This window comes from Lathyrus oleraceus, chromosome 7 (genome assembly GCF_024323335.1).
Source record: "Lathyrus oleraceus cultivar Zhongwan6 chromosome 7, CAAS_Psat_ZW6_1.0, whole genome shotgun sequence".
NCBI lineage: Eukaryota > Viridiplantae > Streptophyta > Magnoliopsida > Fabales > Fabaceae > Lathyrus > Lathyrus oleraceus.
Genome location: NC_066585.1, coordinates 506871669 through 506899570, shown reverse-complemented (window position 1 = coordinate 506899570; position 27902 = coordinate 506871669). Strand labels below are relative to the sequence as shown.

At 35.3% G+C, this 27902-nt stretch overlaps 2 protein-coding genes across 2 annotated transcripts; one reads left to right on the top strand and one right to left on the bottom strand.

The window, feature by feature from the left end:
- Nucleotides 1-19658: 19658 nt before the first annotated feature.
- On the top strand, nt 19659-21630 carry LOC127105969 (probable anion transporter 5). The gene has a single exon (XM_051043193.1). The coding sequence runs from the start codon at nt 19943-19945 to the stop codon at nt 21287-21289; it is 1347 nt and encodes a 448-aa protein (XP_050899150.1). The 5' UTR covers nt 19659-19942; the 3' UTR covers nt 21290-21630.
- A 2538-nt stretch (nt 21631-24168) lies between these two features.
- On the bottom strand, nt 24169-25756 carry LOC127105968 (peroxidase 17). The gene is made up of 3 exons (XM_051043192.1): nt 25391-25756; nt 25104-25295; nt 24169-24868 (listed from the first exon to the last, which is right to left on the bottom strand). The coding sequence occupies exons 1-3, from the start codon at nt 25616-25618 to the stop codon at nt 24248-24250; spliced, it is 1041 nt and encodes a 346-aa protein (XP_050899149.1). The 5' UTR covers nt 25619-25756; the 3' UTR covers nt 24169-24247.
- Between the last annotated feature and the right edge of the window lie 2146 nt (nt 25757-27902).

Genomic DNA, 27902 nt, shown 5'->3' with positions numbered 1-27902 from the left:
TTTCTTTTGCTTCTTTTGATGTGATGAAAAACAAGAATGACGTTTTGGAGTGAAAATCTTGATTGAGAATGGATGGGGTTTTGAAAAAGGGTTTTAGGAAAAAATGAAAATGGGTCTAATCATGCAGGTGGTTGTTTTATTAAAAATATGTTAAATATGACTCATATTGTTAAGATGATTTTTGGGTTGTAGAGACAAATTTTATCAACACCTAAATAGACAATAAGGAATGCATGCAGTGATGGTACAAGTTTTATCATCACCTAAATAGACAAAACCAAAATCACCTGATTTAAAAGAGTTGAACCATTCATGGTGCGACGTCATATGGTAGGAGCACCCAGAATCAAGAATCCATGCATCAGTGCACTTTGTAGATCAAATGCAAATCCTCTTCACTATAGGAGCCATCAGATTGAACTACATTTGCTGAACTATTGTTCCCTGACTTGTTTGGACAATCCCTCTTCCAATGGCCAATTTGCTTGCAACCATAACATTCTGCCATTTTTCTGTCCTTGAACTTGAACCACTTTTGGTTTCCAGAACACACCTTATTGCCACTGCCTCCGCCACAATCTTGACTTTCCTTCATAAACAAACCCTCGCCTGAGCTTCCTCCATTTTCCTTTACACTTTGACGATGTTGTGCGTGTTGCAAAAGAGTAGAAGACATAGAATCCAACGTGATTGTTTCCTTCCCGTATGTGAGAGTGGTCACCTTGTGATCATAAGAGCTTGGTAAAGAGCACAACAAAATAATGGCTTTATCCTCATCATCAACCTTCACACAAAGTCGTTTCAAATCAGAGAGGATGTTGTTGAAAGCATTAGCATGAGCCTGCAAATCACCTCTTTCCCGCATCTTCAGGTTATAGAGACGTTGCTTCGCGAACAATTTGTTCATGAGAGTCTTGGACATGTAGTGATTTTCTAATTTTTCCCATACATCTTTTGGAGTTGTTAGGTATAAGATATGGTTCATCACGTCATCAGAAACACACAATCTTATCAAACCTGTGACCTTCTCCTTCATCTCGTTTCAATCAATGGTTGTGATGTCTGTCGGTTTCTCATCACGAAGCACCTTCTGTAAACTTTGTTGAGCCAATAAATCTGTAAACCTTCTATGCCATAAACTAAAATTGTACATTCCATCAAATCGAGTCACTTCGAATTTCGCACCTTCTGGATTAAGCGTCATTGGATGTAAAAGTTGCAGAGGAGGTGTGGACAGGTAACCCCATTGATCTAAGTAATTTGAGGAATTTTGGGTGTCAAGGATATGTGCATATTTCCAGTGAGGATCAGTCTAAACTTGAACCCAAGTCAAAATAATGCATATTTATTGGCTACAATAAAGGTGTGAAGGGGTACAAGTTATGAGATCTAGTTAAAAGGAGTGTGGTTGTCAACAAAGATGTTATATTTGACGAGCAATCGATGTTGAAACACTCAGATGTGACAGTTATGCCAGATACTGGTGTAGAAAGTTCTAGTCAGGACAAGATTCAATTTAGGAGCCACCAGTGAGTCCAAGACAGATTGTAGCCCAACAATAGGATAAACCAAACCCATATTCAGGCGGAGTGCAAGATTCATGTGGAGTACAAGACAATACACTTGTGCGTGATTGGGATATCCGTCGTATTATACCTCCAGTTAGATATTGGTTTGAAGACTTATAAACATATTCTCTTCTTACTAGTTTAGGAGACCCTTTTACCTTTTTAGAGGCTATGGCTAGCCAATAGAAAGATAAGTGGATGAGTGTTATGATGGAGGAGATGAAATCCTTTAAAAAGAATGAGACATGGGATCTTGTTCAGCTGCCTCAGGGAAAGAGAGCTATTGATTGTAAATGGGTGTACAAGAAAAAGCCAGCAGTAACAGAAAAAGAAAGGGAAAAGTTCAAGGATCGCTTAGTGTTAAAGGGGTATTCATAGTAGAAAGGGATTGATTATGATGAGATTTTCAGTCCGGTTATTAGACACACTTCTATCAGAGCATTATTGGCCCTAGTAACCAATAGGAATATGCATTTAGAGATTTGGATGTGAAAACAACATTCCTCCATAGTAATCTAGAGGAGAAAATCTACATGGAGCATCTAGAGGGATTCGGTGATACTAGACATGGAAAACTTTTTTGCAGATTGAAGAGGTCTTGTATGGCTTGAAGCAGTCTCCAAGGCATTTGTATAAGTGCTTTGATTCATACATGCTCCAGATGAGATATAGAAGGTATGATTATGATCGTTGTGTTTATGCTAGGAGCATTGATGATATCTCTTTTATTTTCATGTTACTTTATATTGATGATATGTTGATTGCTACAAACCATTTGCATGATATAAAGGAGTTGAAGACCAAGCTAGGTAAGTAGTTTGATATGAAGGTTCTGGGTGGTGCAAAGAAGATTCTTGGGATGGAAATTCACAGGGACCGATGAGCTAATAAATTATGGTTGTCTCAGAAAAGCCATGTTAAAGGTGTTTTGAGAAGATTTGACATGAGCAAAGCAAAGCCTGTGAGTACTCCATTGGTGAGTCATTTTAAGCTCTCTTTGGAACAATGTCCAAAGACAGACTCAAAGATTGAAGGTATGTCTAAAATTCCTTATTCCAATACACTTGGTTTTTTTGTTGTATGATATGGTTTGCACTGGGCCGGATTTGGCACAAGCAGTTAGTCAAGTGTGCAAGTTCATGTCCAAGACAATGAAGCATCATTGGGAAGTCGTCAAGGGGATCCTAAGGTACTTGAAGCCTGAAGGGTACAACAAATCATGATATCATGTTTAACAAGAAGCAGTGTGCTCCATTAATTGTGGGATATGTGGATTCTGACTATGCAGGTGATCTGGATTATAAGAGGTCTACAACAAAATATGTCTTTACTCTTGCTAGGGGACCTATATACTGGAAATCATCAGTTTAATCCATAGTAGGTATGTCTACAACTGAGGTAAAATACATGGCAGTAGCTGAAGCTGCCAAGGAAGCATTATGTCTTACAAGGTTAGTGAAAGAGTTAGGTGTTGAGTGTAACACCCCGATAAAAATAAGATAATTATTTAATTTAAGTTAATATTATATTTATTAATTTAATTAAATAATTGGAATTTTTGGATTATTATTATTATTATTATTATTGGAATAATAATTATTGGAATATATATAAGTTGGAAATAAGGAAAAAGAGTTCCATTTTGGTAAAAAGAGTTTTCACGTGAAAACAGAGAAGCGGCTCAAAAAGAGGAAAAGGGCAAAGAGGCAGAGCAAGAGGAAGAAGGTTGGAGAAGAGAAAAGCTTGAAGCTTAAAGATTCGCCGGATTAACTCAGGTAAGGGGGGTTTATCGTCGTTTAATGGGTATTATGGGTTAACATGTAATGGGTAGTGATAAACCGTTGATTTGACCCTAATTGGGATGTTGAATGCTGAAAAATTGTGTTGGATAAGTTGTGTTAAAACTGAAATTGAATCTGTAATTGGATGGGTAGTAATTTTCCGAAAACGTAGCTTTTTACGGAATTGGAATCGGAGGTCCGGAAGTCCTCCAACGGCGGAAAATGCGGAGAATTCTGCATTCTGCTTCGTGTTAGCGCAGGAACAGCTTTCTGTCTTGCGTTAACCGGTTAACCCAGGGTGTTAACCGGTTAACACTGTTAGGAATTGTGAGGTATTGCTGTTTTGCTTGCGTTAACCGGTTAACCCAGGGCGTTAACCGGTTAACACTATTGTGGGTTGTGAAAATATTGCTGTTCTGTCTGCGTTAACCGGTTAACCCAGGGCATTAACCGGTTAACACTGTTGAGTTTTGCCAGAAAGCGTGTTCTGTGTTGCGTTAACCGGTTAACCCAGGGCGTTAACCGGTTAACACTGTTGGAAATTGGAAAAATTAATATTTGAATAATGTGTGCATAATTGGTGTTGGCCTATATGGGCGTATGATGTAATAGGGATTAATTCCCGCTGTTTTGAGCAGTATAGGTATTAGTGGAGTGTGCTAATACTGTGATTAATTATTTGACATGATATGATGTTTTGATACATGTGTTGATGAATGTATGATGGTATGCATAATGCTGTGAATGTATATGTTATGCATGTGTTGGTGAATGGACTGTTTTATGGCTTAGAGTGTGAGCATATGTCCATTGTGGATTGTTGTTGATGATGTTGCATTGCTAGGTGAATTAGCATGCATAGTGTGGCCTTTATGGTGGTAGCTAATTCCCATGGTGAGGAATTAGTGAGTTAGTCATTGTGGACTGTTGTTGATGTTTGCATGCTAGGTGATTTAGCGTGCATAGCATAGCCCTTGGGGTGGTAGCTAATTCCCATGGTGAGGAATTAGTGAGTGAGTCACTAGGTCTCAAATGAGTGGGACTAGTGAGCTTGGTAGCCGTACCTGGATTTGGTCGGTGAGGTTGAACTATGTGTTCACGAATAGTCGGTACCGCATGCATGGAGTCTCATTGCATAATGTATGTATGGCGTATAATATGAATGGATGTGTTCCAATATTATACGTGTGTTTTGTGGTTGTGTTGAGTATGAGTATGGGTATGAGTATGATTATGAGTTTATGTTGCCGTTGCTGAATGTGTGATATGATTAGGGTGATGAAATGTGTTAATTTACTTAACATTACATGATATTTTATAATGCTTATTATATTGATTGAGGAACTCACCCTTACAACTATTTTTCAGGTAACGAGCAGTGATTGAGTAGGAGCTAGTACTTGGAGTCTAGTGTAGTTCCTTAGTGGGTCATGCTCTGGTAGATGTAACATCGGGAAGGGATGTTTTAATTGTTTTATTGTTGGTTGTTGAACCAGTTTACATGTAATGTGTTACATGTTTTGCATGATTGAATTGGTCTCTATCCGCTGCGTATTATGCAAGTGTTTACTCTGTTTTAATAAAAGAGCATGACAGTTATTATGGTGAATGGTGTGAAATGATTGTGTGACACCCTTAATTGCATAATTACTCTGATTGATATATTGCTATTTTAATTAAATATTTGGGGTATTTTAGAAGGGTGTTACATTGAGCAAAGTGGAGTTCACTTGTATTGTGATAGTTAGAGTGCTATCTATTTGGCTAACAATTAGGTGTATCATGATAAGACCAAACATATTGATGTGAGGTTCCACAAGATCAGGGAGTTATTGGCGTCGAGACATATATTACTTCAGAAGGTTCACACTTTAGAGAATGCAACTGCAATGTTGACTAAGCCAGTCACCAGTGACAAGTTTAAACACTGTTTGGACTTATTACATAATTCTCAGTGTTAAGAAGGAGGTGTACCTCCTCAGTTTCCAAGACAAATCGTTATGCAAGAAGTCTTCATAGGGGTTTGATATTCGCCAAGGTGGAGATTGTTGAATATGATTCATATTGTTGAGATAATTATGGGTTATTGAGACAACTATGGGTTGTTGAGAGCATAACTCATATTATTGAGATTATTATGGATTGTTTAGGTAACTATAGGTTGTTGAGAGAATATCTCATATTGTTGAGATAATTATGGGTAAAGATAACTATTTGTTGAAGGAAACTAGGGATTATGGTTTTAGATAAACTAAAACCCTGTATTATATATATGGTTTGTAACACTGTAATCTATATGCAATTCACAAGACATAAATAAAAGAAACTATATTTACTCTATACTCGCAGACGTAGGCAATTTGGCCGAATTGCGTGAATAAAGCTTTTATGTGTTTCTGTTTACTTTGATCTTATTTGCGTTTCTGTTCTAACAAAACATGTTTGATATTTTCATAAATGCATATTCGAAAATGATTGACATGCAAATGTGACAAGTTTTCAATATTCCGCTTCAAAACTCCGGAAATGCATATCTGAAAACTCCAAGCGAATGCACAATAAACAATAAATTGAATTCACATATGAAATCCTCTTGTATTAGAGAATGTTCCGAAGATCCATCTCCGGAGCAAAATTTTGATTTATAATGGAGTGAGACTTATTTGATACGTTATTCTGTGATGCAAATGGCGCGTCCGAAGATACATCTCCAAAAACTGAGGGATATTTTTGATTTCTTTAGGGTTCTTTTCTTCCTCGGATGGGATAAAAAATTTCTCTAAATTTAAAAGTCATAGATAAAGAATGTATGCATTGAATTTAATTGCGCAATAAATTAATACCAAAATTATCTGAACTACACCTAACACTCAATAAAAAGAGAAAAAATATGAAAAAGAGAAGCACAACCAAAATAATGAAGTAAAAATAGAAAGAGTTGTGTTATACTTACACCAAAATAGTTACACCGTATACTTACCCCGTACTTCTTCAACTTCAACTTAAATGGTATAAAAATTCGGTGTAATGTCAATTTTGGATGTGACTAGATCATTTCTCTTTATTTAAACGGATCCTATCATTAGTCAATAGATAAATGATTTAATGATATCATATTTGACATATACAGTGTCTTTTTATACTATACAATCTACTTTTTCCTTTTTTTAATTATATTTATATGCATTCAAATTTGTGTCACACTTGTAATGAACTTTAATAATTACGGTGTAAATGACATGGTGTTAAAATTTTGATGTCAATATAGCAAATCTCTAATCAATATAGTGTTGTTAGACAATATAATATGAAAATTCATAGAATTGTTAAAAAATAGTATGAAAAATTAGTAGTACGAGAGGAAGTAATATATTAGTAATTAATTTAAGAATTTTCTTATTTTATCATATGGGATGAAAAAGCACATTATAAAAATTTAAAATACTATTTAAATTTTGAAGATGCATCCTTGAATGCACCATTGCATTATCTTATGACGCACTAAATAAATGTCATTCCATAATAAAACAAAATTTTATTTCGGAGATGCATCTCCGAGTATTTTCAAAAAATATATTGATATTTGAGCAGCTCAGTTGGTATTTTGGAGATGCATCTTTGAAATTTTGGGGACGGAGTTTTGAAATATCTATCACCTTTGCAGGTCAGGTATTTACGGAGATGTATCTCCTAAATAAGGAAACATTATTTTGATAAAACAGTCACTTGGATAGTGACAACCCCATACTTCTTATTCACTCTATTCTCAATCAACATTTTCATTTCAAATATTCATTCTTGTATTTCATCACATCAAAAGGAATAAAAGAAGTTGGAATTCCTGGTAAAGATCATTCACTTCAAACCTCATTGATCGCAAATGAACGTCATCTGGTATGTCGTAAATGTCTCATTTTTCAACGCGACACACATGCGAGAATTTAAGATCAATGAGTACACCCCGTTTGCAGATCTGCAATACGAAGTGTAGAATCTCCTACCTTACGGAGATAATTGAAAATTTGTGAAGCTTGAGTACCGTTCACCGTCAATTAACAACGAAGGCAAGATTGATTTCAACAACTATAAGATCAAGACAAATGCAAATGTAAGGGTTATGTGACGATCGAGGTGGAAGCGACGATTTCAAGATCGGTCGAAGATATTGTGAATATGTTGTCTGGATATTGAAATGTAATGTTTGATTTTAGGTTAACATCACCCATATGATATTGATTTTATGTTATGAATACTAATTTTATTTTGTTAAAATACAATTTTCTGATTTTTTGCTTCTGTTTCTGTTTCAGTATGCTACAAAGATGCATCTACAGACATGTTACGGAGATGCATCTTCGGATCTAAATAAGTCACACTCCTAAAACATAACTCAAAATTGGCCTAAGGTGTATGTGTGTTTAGGGTGTGTCCGAAGATACATCTTCAAAATCTAAAAATATTTTCTTATTTTTTCACATAGTGTCTAAGTAATATATAAGGTGCATTAAAAATACGCTTAATTTATTATTGAAAGAGAGACATAATATAGTGAAATCCTAAATATTATTATAGGAGATGGTGGTATTTAGTATAGACCACTTCTTGGTCTTACCATAGGAAGCTTGCAAAAGATAGAGACGCTTTCTAACAATACTATAAGTACTTGCTGAGTATTCTGTATGTGTTTTTTGATTACAAGTTATTGACTATTGTGAAGTATTTAGGTGTCTTTCCTATAAGTTATATTTGATATTCATGTTGATTATTTATCTCATATATGATTACTTAAATACGTATTCTGAAGGTATTTTACAAATGCTGAAATGATTCGAATCATTGTTTTGGACAATACTTTTTTAAAAGAAAAAATTATACTCTAATTTTAAATCAAAGAATAATTGTGAAAGATTTAGTCACGTTGAAGAAAAAAACACTCCTGTTGTTAAAAATAGAAATGTTACACTTGCCATTTTCATCCAAATACTGATTGTTGTTTTTTCCTTTACCATCCATATTTCTATTCGAGTTAGTTTTCCTATTTCACTAAAATCCATTTCAATCAAATACTAAAAGTATTATGTATTTTGGTGAGACTTAATGAAAGTGGCTAAGTTCAAAATTAGCTTGTCATCACAATAAAATATAGAATACTTTTTTGAAAAAGGAATTTAATTAATTAAACTCAAGAAAAATTCCTCATACAACTTTCAACGGATGTAAATGGCTATTATTCCTAATACTAGTGACTTGATCAATGTTAAAGAAAGAACTATCCGAGAGTATGGAGTCTTTGACTCTAATAAATTGCATTCTAGCATTATCAAGTCTAAAAATCCATCAAAAATCCACCAGTTTTGAACTCACAAATTTAGGTATTTTTTGTCTCAGACAACTTATTATCCTAGGTTTTCCTTCGATAAAAATCTTTTTTATGAGGGGAGACTATGCTCTTTTAAGCTCCATTTTTGAAGGAGCTTTGTAGGATTTTTATGCTAATGAAGAAGAGATTTAGAAATCTTTCTTTACTTCCATGGTACCATGGTTAGCGTCTCTTAATATATCCAGAAAGAATGTGTGGATTGTATGCAAAGGCATTCCAGTCCATGCTTGAAAAGAAGAAGTTTTCTTGAATATTTGTAAATTGTTTGGAAAAGTTATAAAAAGTAGCTCATAATTCATGTTCTGACGTTAGTTTTGAAGTTGGTTGAATACTTATTTCCAATGAACTTGGCCCTCTTATTGATATGGAGGTCAAGCTAAAAGTTAGAGCAATGATTTATTCTGCTTGGGTTGTTGAAAAAGTCCCTTCTTCATGCATTTCTAACTCCCCCTCCTCACCATTTGGTCTAGTTTTTGTGGATGACAAAGGCTTAGTGATGGGTACCATTGATGACCTAGTTGGTGATGATTCTTGATATTAATGAAGGTCAAAAGGTTTTTTTGGGTGAAGAAACAAGTGAAAATGGTGGAGACTTGGATGTCTTTAATGAGGAAGACGAAGAGCTACGTTTGATGCATGATGGGGTAATGAGCTTTCCACGTGGCTACTCCTCATTGCCTACATCCTATTTGGTAGGTGGGGAGTTGTCCGGTGGCGATAATGATATGTCTCAGGAAGATAGGCGATGCGTTGTCTCACTCCCACTGGTTGATCCTCTGTGTTTGTTGTTACGTGATACGGATTCAGGTATTACTAGTCCTCTAACTTTTCTTGGTTTTTATTTACAGGATAGTACCCCCTACATTTTCCTGAGGGGGGCTTGAGTTCTTAGGGACTTAACTTGTCCATTTGCCTGAAGGGCGCTTCTCGTGCTCGTGTTTCATGTCACCAAAGTCCTATTCCTTTATCACTTGTGTTTTTCATTTTGTTGGATAGTCAGAAAGCGACAAGGGTTTTCAGGCAAGCCAAGAAACTAGGTTGTACCTTTCTCCTGAGTGATAAGGATGAGATTAAAAGGTTATCAGGTCTTGAATCTAGAGATAGACAATTGAGGTCTACTAGACTATCTAGGAGTTGTGCTCGATGTTGATTGGGTCTTTCAACATCTGTGGTTTAGGAAGTAGGATCAAAACGAGTAAGGTTAGAGATCTTGTCTCTAAGTCCCTATAGCTCCTTGCAATCTAAGAGACTAAGCTTTATGAGGTATGTACCCCTTTTGTCCATTCCCTTTAGGGGAATCTTTTATGTGATTGGGGCTTTTTCCCCCTCTATTGGTAATAGTGATGGCCTTATTTTTATTTGGTGTAACTCGAAAAGGACTTGAATGTTCTCCTTTGTGGTCCTGGTTACCTATGGTTTTGTCTGAAGTAGGGAATATCTAAGATTAAGTGTGTGGTGATTAATATCTACTCCAAGTGCATTCTCAGAGATAAGAGAATCCGTTAGAGATATTTACTCCTTAGACGGACCTCCCTTGGTGGTAGTATCTGGTGTATCCTAGATGACTTTAATTTTGTTTGTTCCCTTGCTGAGAGGGTTGGTGGTGGCTCCCCCAAGCACCAGGGAGAGGATTCTTTTTGTGTTGAGTTTAGTAATTTCATATCCCAGATGGAGCTTTGGGACCTCCCTATATCAGGGAGGAGATTCACTTGGTTCCAACCTTATGTTTGGGTTGCTAGTCATCTTGATAGGATTCTTATTTCTGCTGATTGGTGGTGTTTGTGGGGGACTACCTCCGAGTGGGATTTATCTAGAGATGTGTCTGACCACTACCCGATCATCCTCAGGTACTCTAACCAATTGTGGAGGCCTAATCCTTTCCGGTTTAATAACCATTGGTTAAGCCATCCTTAACTTCCTACTATTGGTTGGTTTACTTCTTTGTCCCCTGGGTGGAAAGCTTTTATTCTTAAAGAAAAACTTAAAGCTCTCAAAGGGGATTTGGAAGTTTGGAATCATCAAGTGTTTGGTAGTCTTGATTCTCAGATTGATTCCCTGAGGGAGGTGGTTAGAAACCTTAATTTGTGTCTTTAGCAGGGTGTTATCTCTAAGGAGGAGATTGTGACTAGGTTTAAGGCTTCCTTAGACCTCTGGTCCCTTCTCCAAATCAAGTATACTCAGTTTGTTTAGAGGTCTATAGCCAAGTAACTCAAGGAAGGAGATGCTAATATAGGTTTTTTCATGCATGTGTTAAGAGTATGAGCAGGCGGAGTTCTATCCTAGCTCTTAAGGTAAGAGATGGTTAAGTTGAGGGGGTATATGAGATCCGTCAGATTTTAGTTGATTATTTTAATAATCACTCTAGAAAACCCTTTGATGACCTCCCTCGTCTAGACGAGGTTTCCTTCCGCACTATTTCTGAAGAGGATAATGCTAATCTCAATGCGCTTTTCCTCTTAGTTGAGATAGACCACGTGGTTGCTCTTTGTGATGGGAACAAGAGTCCAGATCCATATGGTTTCAACCTTTCCTTCTTTAAGAGGTGTTGGCCTCTTCTCATAGAAGATTTTGGTGTGATGCTTGCTCAATTCCATCAGTTTTCTACACTTCCCCATAGTTTTTCCTCTTTTTCTATGACTTTGATCCCTAAGGTTGATTCCCCTTCTCACTTAGGGGATTTTAGACCCATTTCTTTGGTTGGATCGCATTATAAGATTCTTTATAAGGTTTTGGTTTCTAGGCTCTCTAGTGTTATGGATAAGCTCATCTCCTCTAATCAGTCTTCCTTTTTTAAAGGTAAACTCTTAGTGGATGGGGTGGTTGCTGTGAATGAGCTTGTGGATCTTGTCAAGCGGGGTAAGAGATCTTGTCTCCTCTTTAAAGTTGACTTTGAGAAAGCTTATGAATCTGTTAGCTGGTCTTTTCTTGACTATATGCTCTCCAGGTTTGGGTTTAACGATAAGTGGAAAAGTTGGATCAGAACTTCTGTGTTTTATGGAAATCTTGCGGTCTTGGTAAATGGTTGCCCGACCTAAGAGATTAATATCCAGAGGGGATTAAAGAAGGGAGACCCCCTTGATGCTTTCCTTTTTCTCCTGGTTGGCGAAGGCTTGAGTGGCCTGTTATCTAGGGTTGCAGACTTGCACCTTCTTTCTAGCATTACAGTTGGATCCTCGAATTTAGTGGTCTCTCATCTTCAGTATGCAAATGACACAATTATTATGGCTAATGCTACTTGTAAGACCCCAATTTTGTCCCTAAGATCCCTCATGGCATCATATCATATCATATCATTGCCTCAAGGATCATTGTGCACCTTGCCTTCTTTCTTGTGGGTGGGCTATCTTGTGAGTGTGGTTCTTGATCACCAAGCATGTTTAACATTTGTATATCATTGCTTTTCATTTGTTTAGTAACCAAAAGTACAAAAATATTATCATCTAACCTTGTTACTTGCAGCTCAAGCAACATTAGGTCAAGACAGTCCAAGTCAGTCATTGAACCATAGGTGGTGGCCATTCTGAAGAATTTAGGCACTATGATCATTCATTAAGAGTTCATATGAGTTGTGATATCATTTGGAATCAAGATCTCAAGTGGTAGAGGCTTGAAATTCATCAAAGCATTGCTCAGTCAACCAAAACCCTAGCAAAGTCAACTATGGTCAACTGTGCATTTAATCAGGGATTTGAAGGTGGGAGATGATTTGAGAGGTCTCATTCATGTCCATACAAGCCTCATATAACATGTCAAACATCATCATTGAAGGATTTGAGGTCAGACAAAAAGTTTCCAAAAATAGTAAGTGACCTGTAATTTCAAACTGCCAAAAATGGAAAGGTCTTCTCCTCAACTTTACATCATCAAGCAAGCTTCAAATCAAATTTTGTCCAACATGAAAGTTGAAGATCTTGCTCTCACCTTTCCAAAAAGTCCAAGAACATCCATTTCTCATGTGTGGTTGGCAAGTTATGATCAAATCATTGTCCAAGAATTTTGAACTTCAACAAGGCATAACTTTTGAACCAAAAGGCCAATTCATGTGGTTCTTTTTGGAGCAATCTCCATTTGACATACTCTATCATAATCATTCATTACATGTCATAAAAAATCATCACACAAAAAGTTCATTTTTCACTTGACTTCATTTTGAATTTTGGTGGGAAAAAGTGATTTTTGAAAAGTGTGCATAATTTTCACTCCAAACCAATTGCATTTGCCTTAAAACAGAATTTTGGACTTGCTTCAAGTGAATTTACACTGTTCCATTGGTTACATGTGCATAAGGGTGATTTTGGCATTTTGGCATAAACCCTCATTTTCACTAATCCATTGCATTGTTGCTAATCATGTTTAACAAGTGTGATTAACAGGTGGTATAAAGTGCTAATCATAACATAATTCTGCATCAACTTCATCACAATTTCAAATCCAAACTCAAATTCTCTCAAATTCTCTCAAATTCTCTCAACTTTGTTCTTCATTTTTCTTCATTTACTTTGCTTGTTTTTCGATCTATTCATCCTCTAATAGCATTGTGAAGATCTGTTGAAGCAGGATTGTGCAAAATTCAAGAAGAATTGGAACTATTGGAGCTCGAGCATGTTCATGGCATTTGGAGATTTCTTCGAATTCAAGCACTGTTGAGCTAAAGCCTTGCATTCATTCATCTTCCTCATCATCATAGATCATCTGTTTTCACCTTTGAGGCCTTGAAACTCGCGAATCAAGTTCTGCATCTTCAAAGAGGTTAGAACTCGATTGCTCCAATTCTTGCAATTCTCATGTGGTTCTTGTAGATCTTAGCATGTAGATCATTCTGCAATTTAGATCTCTTAATTTCATTAGGTTTTGAGAAAGTTATCTTGATTTGAAATCTGGATGTTGAAACTTGTTCTGATCGATGCTCTTAATATAGTTAGAATGAATTGAAATTGAGGCTGGATTAGTGTTGTGCATGATAAGATGAATCGATTGGTGTATTGCTTGTTGATTTCTGTAACAAAAAGTTCATGATGATGATGAACATGATGAACACGCGTTGAATGCTTAAGTTTTGTTTCCAGAACTTCCTTTGATCCGCCTAAGCCATGTTTGCATGTGATTTCGCTGTTTGTTTGCCATGTAGCCAATTGCCGTGCGCCACCTCACTTAATGAAACGGTGTGTTTCATTAAGTGAGCGCCAATTTTAAACTCATACGCGGTTCGAATCCTGGCGCCAGCATCTCACATGTTGCCATTTGCATTTTTTCTCTTTTTGCTTTTCATGTTTTCATGCTTCCTTTCACCATTTTTTATTTTTATCTTCACATTAAAAAATCATAACTCTCTCAATAATAATCCAAATCACATGAGATTTTTTCCACCATGATCCTTGCCATGTCTTCTATTTTTTGATGATTTTTAATGAATTTGTGCACGGCTGGAAAAAATAATTGCCTAGGGTTTGTTCTCGCATGTCATTTCTTACATATAGCTTGCCATTTCATTTGTGAAATCATGATGGTTGATCCAAAATTCTTGAAATTTTATATGTGTAATCTAGACACTCTGATGAACATTTTGGTATACAGTTTGTGATTTTTGCATTTCTGGATTGTGAGATATGATGTGATCTTTGGAGGTGTGACAATGTATGTCACACCATTTCTTGTTCATCTTGTGGAATTTCTTTTCCATGCCTATTGAACTTGAATTGATCTGGATTTTTGCATGTTGATACTTATGGATGTTAAGTTTGCTTGTGATTTTTCCTGGAATTTTTGAATGCATTTTCTATTTTGTTTGAGAATTTTCCCTCTGTTTGACCAATTGTGAACATTTTGTGAGTCATGATCTTATATGATTTGTGAAATTCTTGTGGCTTATTGGATGGACTTGAAAGTTGGCATGTGTATTATAGACATCTTGAAGTTTTCTATGGTTTTGGTTTCACTCATTTACCTTATGTCATTTCTGTTTTAGGATTGCCTTAAGTTGATGCATGATTTGGTGCCTTGTATGAGCTTGTTTGAACATGCTTTGACTTGTTGATTTTAATTGACATGCTTCCACTTATCCAATTGCCATGATTTTTTGGTGTGTTACTCATTCAATGTGTTCTGTTTAGGCAGGATTTTTCTTGGAATTTATTGAGCCATGTTTGATTTGATATGCTTGTGCCCATTCTGTTTGCTCCAATGTGTTTCAATTTGCATAGTTTGACATGATTTGCTTATGAAATGGATTTGGTGCATAGTTTTGACATGAGACCAATTGGACTTTGTTCTTGATTGATTAATCTTGATTTTGGTTAATTTTTAGGTTCTGTTTTAAATTTTTTCCCTATCTTGGACCCTAGGCTTTGGCCTAAGGGTTTGCTTCTCATGATTGAGTTTGGTTTTCAGGTTGAAGAAGCAAATGCTTTAAGGAGATTAATTCAAGTTGATTGAGTTTAGCTTATTTGATTGATATGAACTAACTTGATTTGTTTTATAGGATGCCTCTAGCTCATTTGATTTGAGTTGGTGCTTTGCACATGTGATTGATTGTGTTGACTGTTGGTTCATATCTTGTCTGTTTTGACTTTGTGATTGGTATACTGATTATATTTGATTGATTTCAGGTACATTAGTTGCTATAGTTCCTTTGTGAACTTGCTTTTGCTTTGCTTGATAGCATTAGCATTGAGGTATAATATCTTCTTCTTCATGTAGTCTGGAAGACCTGGCTTGTTACTTGGTCAGGCACCTGTCTGAAGTCCTCCTTAAGAGGCAATGTTTGTGATTGTTTATCTTTGTCCCCAAGCAGGAAAAGTCCTTTTGATAAGGCAATTGGTAGATAGAAGAGATGTGTAGTCCATCTCCTACTATTCTGTGTGTCTTCCCTTTGCTCACATTACATGTTGAAGCATTGTGGATCTTAACCCAAGATCTATCGAGTCACTAACTTGTGGAGAGAGTTCCAACTTTCTGAACTCCCACACCTTCTGATATTCAATGCTCTCCCTGACCAGGGATAAGAGCATGAGGCACACCCCTCATATCTTTTCATCTGCTTCACCTTAACTCTCAATGTTAAGGTTAAGAGCACCATTTACCCCATTCCAGTTGACTTTAAAGTCTAACCCTTTGCTTGAGCCTAATTGTTTGGTTATAGAGTGTGCTAAATGACTTTATTTGATTGAGTGCTTGGTACATCTGTACATGTTTGCTTGCATACCTTTGTGCATTTATCATCATTAATTGTTCATTATTGCATGATCCTCATTTCATATCTTTGTGATTTGTTTGAGTCTACCCATTGAGGAATCAACAGTAAGACCATTCATTGGCCATTGTTCCTATGATTTGGAAGGGATTGAGTGTAAGACCATTTCATTGGCCACTCATGTCCTCTTTGTTTAGTGCTTTTATTTTGTTTGATGTATGTGAGGATGCAATTGTAAGTCCATGTTGCTGGCATTTGTATTCCTATGATCATCCTTTGGAGGTTGGTATAAGTCCAGATAGATTGGCTTCTGACATCCATGTTTTGATTCTTTGGAGATTGGTGTAAATCCATTTATTGGTATCCGGTATCCGCTTTTGCTTTGGGAGATTGGAGTAAGTCCATTTATTGGCATCCGGTATCATTGTTTTGTTTTAGGAGATTGGTGTAAATCCATTGATTGGTATCCGGTATCCGCCTTTGTTTGTGAGATTGGTATAAGTCCATTGATGGCATCCGGTATCACCCTGCTTTTTATTTGCTTACTTGCTTTGTTGCTTCATTCCAAAGGACACACTTGAATCATCTTCTATATGATTTCAAGAGGTGAACTTCTAGGAAGTTTTACACTCCTTCATCCACATCCTTTTTGTTTCAAAACCCCTTTTCACTTGTTGACTTTTAAAACCTGTAAATACATATTGTGCAAACATCTTCATGTCTTTTCAAATTAGAAACCTGGACCCTAAGTCCTTGACTTTTTCAAACTCCATTTCATAACACTTCTTTGAATTGAATCTTGACCATACCTTGACCATATTTTGCGAATACTCATAATCAATTAACTTCACCCATTCAATTGTTTTGTGGCTTTGTCCATTGTTAATATGTTTTCATACATTAGCCATAGGTTTCAATTACCATAGTGGTTGATGTAAATCTTACTTTGTCCTTAGTGAGTTTATCGTAAGTCTTCCATACTTATTATAGGGTTAACCCCTCACTAGTATGTTGAAGCCGTCCTCGCATGGTGGATTGTTGATTCAGGTTGAGTTTTCTCCCATTGGTAATGAAAAGCCTTAGTGCTCTTGTTTTAAAATGAACCCACTGATATTTTGGAAATCTTTTAGCCGAACTACGGCGTTTTGATCCTTACCTTTGTATGGAAAGGTACGTAGGCAACGGGTTCATCCGTTCAAACACAAAAATAATAAAATTGTACATTCTTTTCTCATCTTCCCATTCATGTTTGCACAATATGTCATAAACAAATAAACATTTTATACAACAAGTGTGAAAGGGCTCCCTAGGAGTACCTAGGACGTGATGGGTGCCTAACACCTTCCCATTGCGTAATTTACCCCTTACCCAGATTCTCTGATCTTTTCATTAGTTTTCTACGTGTAAAACTTCTTAGGCTTTTGTTCGCTTTTTAGCCAGTCCTTTGGATAAATAAAAGTGCGGTGGCGACTCGATTTCTTTGTATACTTTGCTTATGGTTTAATCAATAAATCATATAGCGACGAATACACCGCTACACTACTATTGATAACCTTTGGACCATTAAGGCTATTCTCCGTGGGTTTGAGCTTGCCTCTGGACTTTGAGTGAACTTTGTTAATGCAAATGACACGATTATTAGGGTGAATTCTGATAATACTTTCTTAAATCTTGCTTGTCAGTTTCTCCGATGTAGGAAAAAGTCTCTCCATTTTAAGTATCTAGGGCTCCCGGTTGGAGCTAATCCCCGCCTAGATTATACGTGGGAACCTCTAGGTAACATTGTTTATAGGAGGCATAGTGGAAACATAGGTATGTCTCCCTGGGTGGGAAAGTCATCATCCTTAACTCTGTCCTTAATGTTATACCTATCTTTTTCTTATCTTTTCTATAGATGCATGTCAAGGTTTGGAAGAAGATAGTGAAATTCAGAGCAAGTTTCTTCGGGGAGGAGTGAAACATAAGTCTAAGATTTCCTAGGTCAATTGGAAGGATGTGTGCAATCCTAAGAAGTTAGGGGGCCCTGGTGTTCGAGACCTTCAGATGGTTAACTTGGCCCTCTCGGGTAAGTGGAGGTGGCTCCTTATTTTGGGGGCTTTAGATATTTGGCGTGGCCCCTACGACCTTTATTCTGGGTGGGAGAGTCGGTCGTCTTAGATCGACCTAGTCTTGGTGGAAAGGGGTTTCCCTTCGAGGGAGAGTCAGTCGTCTTAGATCGATCTCGTCTTGGTCTCTCCTTGAAAGTTAGTTCTGGTCTTCTTACTTCCTTTTGGGAGGATATATGGGTTGGGAGTCCCACCCTTCGTCATAGATTCCCTCGCCTTTTTCTGATTTCAGACCAGATCTCTAAATCTATTTTGGAGGTTGGTAGATGAGAGAGGGATAGTTGGATCTGGGATCTCAGGTAAAGAAGGGATTTTCTTTTTAACTATGAGTTAGATCTTTCTAGAGATCTTCAGTCTTTGATTAGAGGTTTCACCCATTCTCGATACCTGAACCAAAACTATACGGATTATTGATGATTAGGTTGGGTATACCCGTAAACGAACGAATTTAGATAGTTTATGAGTTTGTTCAGTTTGGATCGACGAGTTCACGGGTCGACCCACACACGTTTTTCCCAAATAAGAATCATTAAAATAGAACTCATTTTGTGATTGGAGTTTTTCCCAAATAATAATTACTAAATAGAACTCATTTTATCATTAAAATTAATTTAATTAATCATTTTCATAAGAATCACACACAATACCATCTTTGAGGGCGTGCAAGGCATACTTTCACAAAAAATTCAAAATTTAACACGTTTAAACTGGCTAAAAAGGGTTTCATAAAATATTTGTCACGGTTAAGACGACCCAGATCAAACATACCATAAATATCATTTTGTTATAAAACAAAAGAAACATATTTAAACCACGTATAATACTTAATGTCTTTAACAAATGATCAATCATACAAAACTCGAATAAAAAATAGGCATGACAACAAAATGGATTCAAGACAATTTTTACCTCCCTCATACTCAAACCCGAAGCGCCGAACAATCCTTGTTATCCGTCCGAATCCCCGACAGGGATGAAGAATTAAAGCGACAAGGATGAATAATTAAAGCTCAGGTTGGATTCAGATATCCCCGCCTCACCATCATTTATGCAGTGAAATCACTTTTTTAAAATAGAAATATTCATTTTTCTCAACATCAAATTATACTACAAATAATAAAGTAATACAATCTCAAAAAATTCCATACATACAATTTAAATATTTCAAATAATAAAGTATAAATTATTGATCATATATTTAATATCTCATATTATCGAAATTAAATAATAAAATACACGATAAAATAAACGAAATGAATTTTAGAACGAATTTTTTGTGTGGATACTAGTGGTATACATATGGTATACATATAATTTGACTCGTCATCGTATTTTATAATTAAAAATATACAAACATATTCAAAATAAATTGTTTCCATAGAGATATAAATACGGATTATATTTTCATTACCAAATAAAAAAAAATAGAGTGACCATGCGAAACAACAATAAAAATAATTAATGAATGTACAATTTAATCTTAGATTAAACAACTATGGTGTTAAACTTAAATTTCGTTAAATGTAGTAGAATCCAATGAAATTTGTAGGTAGATTATTCATTAAGTGAGACTTAGATTTATCAACCAAAATAAAAGTGAGATTTAGATTCTTATTTTATCATTCTTTTTAATCAATGTTTTTAGGACACGCCTCAATTTTTTATTCATTAGTCTCATTAGTACAAAACGCGAGAAAAACACGCCGTTTTACCCACCCACCCTCTCTCTCTGATTCTGTCTCTGCATCATCGTTAACCTTTCAGTGTTGAGTTTCAGAGTCTTTGAGTTGACCTAAATCCCAATCCAAATCAACAATCACATCACAAAAAATTCACTTTCTTCCACAATCAACACCAATCACACTCATGTTCACAATCATAATCACAATCCTCATTGATTCACCAAAAAACAAGAATTGATGTCAGCAATGAAGATCAAGAATCTCCCAGTTCGATACCTAATTGTACTCCTAACCTTCATCTGCACATCAGTTTGTTACATAGAACGCGTGGGCTTTTCAATCGCTTACACAGTCGCCGCCGACGCCGCCGGAGTTAAACAATCGACAAAAGGTACAATTCTTTCAACGTTTTACTACGGTTACGCTGTTTCTCAAGTTCCCGGCGGTTACTTTGCTCAGAAGTTCGGTGGCAGGAAAGTTCTTCTACTTGCGTTTCTATTATGGTCTTCAACCTGCGCGCTTCTTCCTTTAGATCCAGACAGAACCCTAATTCTTGTAACCGCGCGTTTACTTGTTGGTGTTGCGCAAGGTTTTATTTTCCCTTCGATTCATACTGTTTTAGCTCAGTGGGTTCCGCCTCATGAAAGATCTAGATCCGTTTCGTTAACTACTTCTGGTATGTATCTTGGTGCTTCTGTTGGAATGTTGTTTCTTCCGAGTTTGGTTAAGTTTAAAGGTCCTCAATCTGTTTTTATTGCGGAAGCGTTTTTAGGATTTGCTTGGTCTTTGCTTTGGTTTAGATATGCTTCTGATCCTAAAGCTTCGGCTTCGGGAGCCGGGGAATTGCTTTTGCCGGTTAATAAGAAAATGGATAGGAAGGTTTCGGATGTAAATGTGGAAACTGGAGTTGAGAGAAATGGTGTTAAGAAAAATGGAGTTGGAATTCCTTGGATGAAGATTATGACTAGTTTACCTGTTTGGGCTATTGTGGTTAATAATTTTACTTTCCATTATGCTTTGTATATGCTGATGAACTGGTTACCGACTTATTTTGAATTGGGGCTTAAGCTTAGTCTTCATGAAATGGGTTCGTCGAAAATGTTGCCTTATCTTAATATGTTTGTGTTCTCGAATATTGGTGGTGTTGTTGCTGATTATTTGATTACAAGGAGGATAATGTCTGTGACTGGGACGAGGAAGTTTCTGAATACAGTTGGGTTTTTAGCTGCTTCGTTTGCGTTGGTCGTGATACCGAGTTTCAGAACTTCAAGTGGTGCTGTGTTTTGTTCTTCAGTGGCTCTTGGTTTTTTGGCGCTTGGTAGAGCTGGGTTTGCGGTGAATCATATGGATGTTGCTCCGAGGTATGCTGGGATTGTGATGGGTGTTTCGAATACTGCTGGTACTTTGGCTGGCGTTGTTGGTGTTGATCTTACTGGGAAACTGCTTGAAGCTGCTAAAGCATCTGATTTGGATCTTTCAAGTCCTGAAAGTTGGAGAGCGGTATTTTTCATTCCGGGACTTATGTGTGTTTTTAGTTCTGTGATATTCTTGTTGTTTTCAACCGGGGAGAGGGTTTTTGATTGAGGTAGCACCTGTAACATTCTTTGATCGTTCAATCATTGATTTGATCATGTTCTCTTATATTGTGGAGATTTTAATTTTTATTATATCTCCATATTATGTTATTCATTCTTGGATAGGAGAGGTGATGTACAAAGCTCCACGGCTATATTGTATCGGCCATATTGTATCAGCAATGGATATGAATTTGTTATTGTCGCGATTATGATTTTTCCAACATGTACTATTTCTAGTTAGTAAGTAAATGTTACTATACAGTTGTATCACCAATGATTCTTAGGTGTTTCTTTATGCCTTGGATGAAACTCTTTTTATTATATGATTAAAAGATTGTGCATTTATTACTTTTTCATCTACCAACATTTTGACTCTTGTACTTTGCTATTGGTTGATTAATTCAATAAGAGAGGTAATGTTGCCACCATTTGCTTCTACTCTTTGCATTCCTTTTTTCCTGTTTGTCATTGACTAATTTGGGTTGGATGGGGGTTGCCTCTCTTACCCTTGCTGGATTTTATCAATCAGTTATGAGATTAATATTGTTGTCAGTTATTATTATAACACGCCGTTGACTTACGATTGAGGCCATGGCTCTTGAAAAAGCTGGCTGTGCAATAATTGGAAAAACAGGGAAGCTTGCGTGTACAGAAAGAGACTGGCTATTGGTGAATCTGGTTATAAACTTTGCAGGGAGGGGAACAATCAAAGACAGGTTAGGACGTGTAAGCACGGTGTACAAAGAAGATTGAGGTTTCTAAGAGGTTGAACTATGAATGATTCTGCAACTAGTGGTAATGATCTGGGCTATGGATTAAGTTTACTCATAAATTCATAAAGAGGACTACTGTGGGGGCAACACTCATTCTAACTCACTCTTTCCAACACCTTCTCTATTTATTAGATAAAATTCATGTTGGTCCTGTCATTTTGGGAATAGGTCCCACATAAAGTGGCGGGACCTACATAAATGTCACTAAATAAGATAGTGAGTGTTGAAAGAGTGTCCAAGTGACTGTTGCTACTTTTCCAGCACTCTTCACTCATAAAATAATGATATATAAATGATTACCAAGAAAGTAACATTATAGTAAAAGTTTAATGCAAACCCAGGATGAGAGAAGTCATCAGGTTTCCATGTTGATTCAAATGAATTATTGTTACTGTGTGTAGAAATGGTACTGTTTTTCTCTTCCCCAATTCCATTATCCTAACTCTTTATTTGTTTATGTAAAAGATCTGAAAAGTTAGAATAATGGTTATTTCTCTTATCCTTGAGATATGATGATGACAACTTCAAAATGCATTGGTCTTCCGATATTTCTCTTTTATTTGTGATGTGTTTTATTCTTCCGATATTTAACCATTGCTCTATAAATTTAAATATGCCTTGTTTACTTTGTCTAACTCTGTCATTCTTATTGTTTTGGAACTTTTAGAATGTGTTTGTGATGCTTCCCGTCACATTTTTTAGTTTACGTTCAAAATTTCAAACCTTTGGAAATTAGCAACCAAGTGAGTCCGAGAGAACCAATTATGCCTATAATGAGCTATACTGATTCTGTGAGTGCAGGCAATTCATGTAAATTTTGAGATGCAATTCTACTTTATAGTTCAACCAAACCAGCACAGGGAACATTTTTTCTGTTTTTCTTTTCATTATCTTCATTGGTTTGCATTTTGCTTTGTTCATACCTTTAGAGTTACTGTCATGTGATTAGGAGTTACTTTTAGCCATGAAGTTGGAATTGGCTTTGATTTCAATGAAAGCAAATGGGTAAGACCATTTTAATTTCAAGTATACACTTCCTGAAGGCAAAGATTTACATTTTTTTTTTCTGTGTACATTTGATGTGATTTAGTGATGCAGAAAGTTTCTCCCAAAATATTCTTTTGCCTTTGCATAGAATATTCTAACATAAGAATAAAGTTTGTTTTCCAAGTTACCATTTTCTGCAATATTGATTGAGTGTAACTCCAGTCTATTCCAAATTTGTGGACACTACAATCACTTCTTCCTCCAAATCACTTTCTATGTACTTTCTTGAAATTAATGCTACCCAGACTTATCTATGTACTTTCTTGAAATTAATGGCACGAAGAGTTATCGATAGTGGCCGATAGCGGCGCTATCTCGGGTTAGCGGCCCGGACCCTCTACTATGGAGCGGCCACTATTTGAGCAGAGTGTTTCCCTGGCCGAGCAATTTTAAACTGTTTTGAACACGAAAACCCAAATTTACTCTTAAAATAAATAAACGTTGGAGGAGTTTTGTGAAAAAATTTCAATTTGCCCTAACTCAGACACAACAGAGGATTCAATCTTCTTCTCATACGCTTTCGCTTCAGTTTTCAGAATTTTCTACTCATCATCTTCTTCCCAGTATTGCCTCCTTCTACTTCGTTTCTCAACGCCTCCGTCTTCGTTTGCTTCGTTTCTTAGCATTGCCACCTGCAATCCCCTCCTCTGAAGTCTTCTTTTCTTCTTTCTTTCTTTTCTCTTCTTTATTCATATTGTCCTTTGTTTTTTAAATAATAGTAATTTATTAACTGTAATCCTCTTCTCCCTTTTTTATGTTTGATTTTACATTAAATATATATTTTATATTCATATAATTAGTCTAAAAAATAATCAAATAGCGGCGTTATCAGGTATTCTGTTTTTGGGGTCGGCCACTCCGTCCGATATTTGAGGTTGATATAACTCTGATGCTACCGGATATGGCCCTCTGTTTTCGTCCTTGACCGCCTATGGATGTTTATTAATTCAACATTTTTTTATTAGAGCACAATATGTGTTTTAAGAGACTTGCATATCATGTGAATTGGGATGAGAATGAGATGCTTGATATGGTGAAATTATCCATGATGCATTACAGTCTAATGTCATAAATTTGTTTCATTTATTGAAAGCTAAGACAGCATCTTATTAACCCACTAGTCTTTAAGTACAAACATGTTTCATTTACATTGGTAGATCACTATCCTGCAAGTTGTTTTCAATCAGGAAATGAGCAGGACGAGGATTGACGACTCTGCAATTCTTCCTGACCTCGCCAGGTCGACCGGACTGCAAGTCACCCATTTTCACCATTCCTTCCGCAAAATCTTTGAAAAACTTACTCTGATCTTCACTATAAAGCTTCACAAAACCCCGCGTCTGAGTGAAAGTGAAAAGTGTTTGATCAGAGTTCAAAAACCCTCTTCCACCAACCAAGTCCTTGAAATACTGGTTATCGAATATCACAGGAGTCGCATCAAGGTTTCCCGTCTTATTTTGATCAACATTAAGCGGACATAGCTTGTCAAGCTCGGCTCTGAAGTGAGGATCAATTGCCGGATCAGGTTTACCGCTTCCGGATTGATTGTACAGCCTAAACATGATCGAAAAACAACGACCTTGACCGATAGAGTGAGATCCTGAAAGCGCTACAAGATCTTTGACAGAAAGATTGTATTTTTTGAAAAGGGTAATGAGAGCACTAGCATTGGCTCTTGGACTTGGCATGATATTGTTTGAGTCTTCTTGACTTGCTGTTAAACTGTCCAATCTTCCTAACTTCACTTCCCAATCAGGTCCTCCTGTCTGCAACAAAAGTGATTTTTTTTTTACTACATTCGCATATGCAGTAAACAATCTCAACCGTAAATCTCATATCAGATGACTCAAATAAACAATTTCAGTCACCAATACAAGATTAAACGGTCGAGATTGAATAATCGGATGTAAACGCAGATCGAAATGACAAATTAAAATGGTGACTATTGATTTTCTACAAGAGTCATATTTTCATCAATCATAAATGAAAAATAGTACAAACCAGTGCTACAGCATCTCTAGAAGCCATGATTATGATATCAGCACAAGAAACAACACCAGGACAAGCTTTCTCAAGAGCCTCTTTAACCCTATCAACAACCTCAAATGATCTCAGAGAATTTATATTAGAAAGGGCCAATTTCTCTCCAAGCATCGTTGGTGTATCATCAAGCAACATAGAAGCATCACACCCCTTCACAAATTCAAATCACCAACAAAAAAAATCATATAAAAAAGTAACAGAAAATTGGATACAGAGAATGAAAAAAGATTGGATTTTGATGGTACATTAACAAAGCAATCATGAAATTGAAAGCGCATAACAGAGGCAAGACTTCTGGGTTCTTTAACAAGTGCTTTTTTCATGACATCTCTGACAATAGTTTCAGCTTTTGGACATGTTTTTGAGTAATATCCAGGTCGGAGAACCAAAGGTGATGATGTGACTAAGATTGTGTTTATGATGAAGATCATGATAAACATGATGACGATGTTGTTGTGTGTATGAAACAACATGGTCCCGGTTGTTTTTGTTTTGTTTGGAACAGTGTTGTTGTGTTTGTGTGAAAAGAGGAGACAGTGGAGTAAAGGAAGAGTATGTAGGTTTTGTAACTTTCCTCTTCAATTCAATGGATATTTAAAGGTGGAAGAAGGAAACTGAGTGGCTGTCAAATTATGTGCCATTTAATAATTGTTTTTAACTTTATTATATTTTTTGACCAATGTTTTTTTTTTTTTTTTTAAATTGAAAATTTTTGGTCAACAATTTTAAATAAATAAATAAAAAGTGGTGTACGTTAAATAAATTAAGACAACTCAGTTGATAGTTGTTTAGATAAATAAATTAAGACAACTCAGTTGATAGTTGTTTAGATAAGTTCAATTATATGAGTATGCGATATTTTATTTATTTATTTTAAATGATAAAATTCTTAATAATCAATAAAATAATAAATAAATAAAAATAAATTTTGTTAAGTCAGTTTAATTGATAATTATATAAAAATATTATATCTAGTTATGAATTTATATCGTGATATGTTATTTATACTTTTAAAAAATAAATTTTCAGTCACTAAACAACTTTAAAAAAATAAAACTAGAATTAGAGAAATGTATATAAACTTTTTTATATCGCACATGTACCTTTGTTTTTTAGGTATATTAATATATTTTTTAAATGTGTAAAATATATGTGATAAAAAAAATTTGAAAGATGATAATACTATAGGATGTCAGATATAATATTGAAAATTGAGTCTTTGAATAAAGTAACTCCAAAATTAAATGTTGAATGAAGAGTTTAAATTTACTCTATTTTTCATAGATTTTTTCATTGACTAGCTTGGTCGAATAACTCAACTTTAGAATTAAATATTAAATTATCTCATTAAGTCATTGGATTTTTTTTAAATAATTAAATTTTTTCAATTTTATATCAAAATAACCATGTTTTCAATTGATTTACCAAATTAATCATGTTTGTGGAAGCATGTGACATTGTAATTGGCGCACGCATGCAAAATGTAAGAGTATGTGTCACTACAATTGACGCATGTATATAAAATATAGGAGCATGCGACACTGTAATTGCTGCGTGCAAATAAAAACATGTAAAATGTAGAAGCATGTGTCATTGTAATTTGCGCATGCATGTAAAATGTAAGAGTATGTGTCACTGCAATTGACACATGCATGTAAATGTAGGAGCATGCGCCATTGCAATTGACGCATGCATGTAAAAGCATATATGACGTGGGAGCATGTGTCACTGCAATTGGCGCATGCATGTAAAATGTAGGAGCATGCGCAATTGCAATTGACGCATGCATGTAAAAGAAAATAAAGAGTAGCCACATGCATGCGCCAATTGGAGGGACGCATGTTTCTACATTTTACATATATTCATCAATTGCAGTGGTGTATTCTTTTATATTTTACATGCATGCGTCAATTGTAGTAACACATACTCTTACATTTGCATGCGTGCGCCAATTACAATGTCACATGTTCCCACAAACATGATTAATTTGGTAAATCAATTGAAAACATGGTTATTTTGATATAAAATTGAAAAAATTTAAAGCCCTACATATTAATGGTTAAAAGTTTGAGACATTATGGTGTAAAAGAAGTTCTAGACATCTATCATTATTATTCAAAAAAACTATTCACTCGCCTTTGATCATAATGACATTTATGTAAGATGGAATATATGTTTTTTTTTTTTTGTGTGTGTGTGGATTTTTCAAAACTTATAGTCCCGCCACTAATATAGAAAAAAAAGTTTATTTTTTAAATTTATTATAAAATTAGTATATTTAGACCAAGATATATTAATTCTTCAATAAAATATATAATAGAAAAATGAGTTTTTATTCTTATAAATTGTTACGGAGAAAATAATTTTTAAATTACCTTATTTTATGACAAAATGAGATTTTCTTTTCTTATTAACTCCATTTCAAATGGTGTCCCCTTGCACTTGGTTATATATATATATATATATATATATATATATATATATATATATATATATATATATATATATATATATATATATATATATATATATATATATATATATATATATATATATATATATCTATATATATATATATATATATATATATATATATATATATATATATATATATATATATATATATATATATATATATATATATATATATAAAGTTAATATTTGTTATAATAAAATATTAATTAATTTTTTTAAATGATTTGATTAATTAAACAATTTAATTAAAATCCTTATACCATTAAAATGAATAAAATTAAT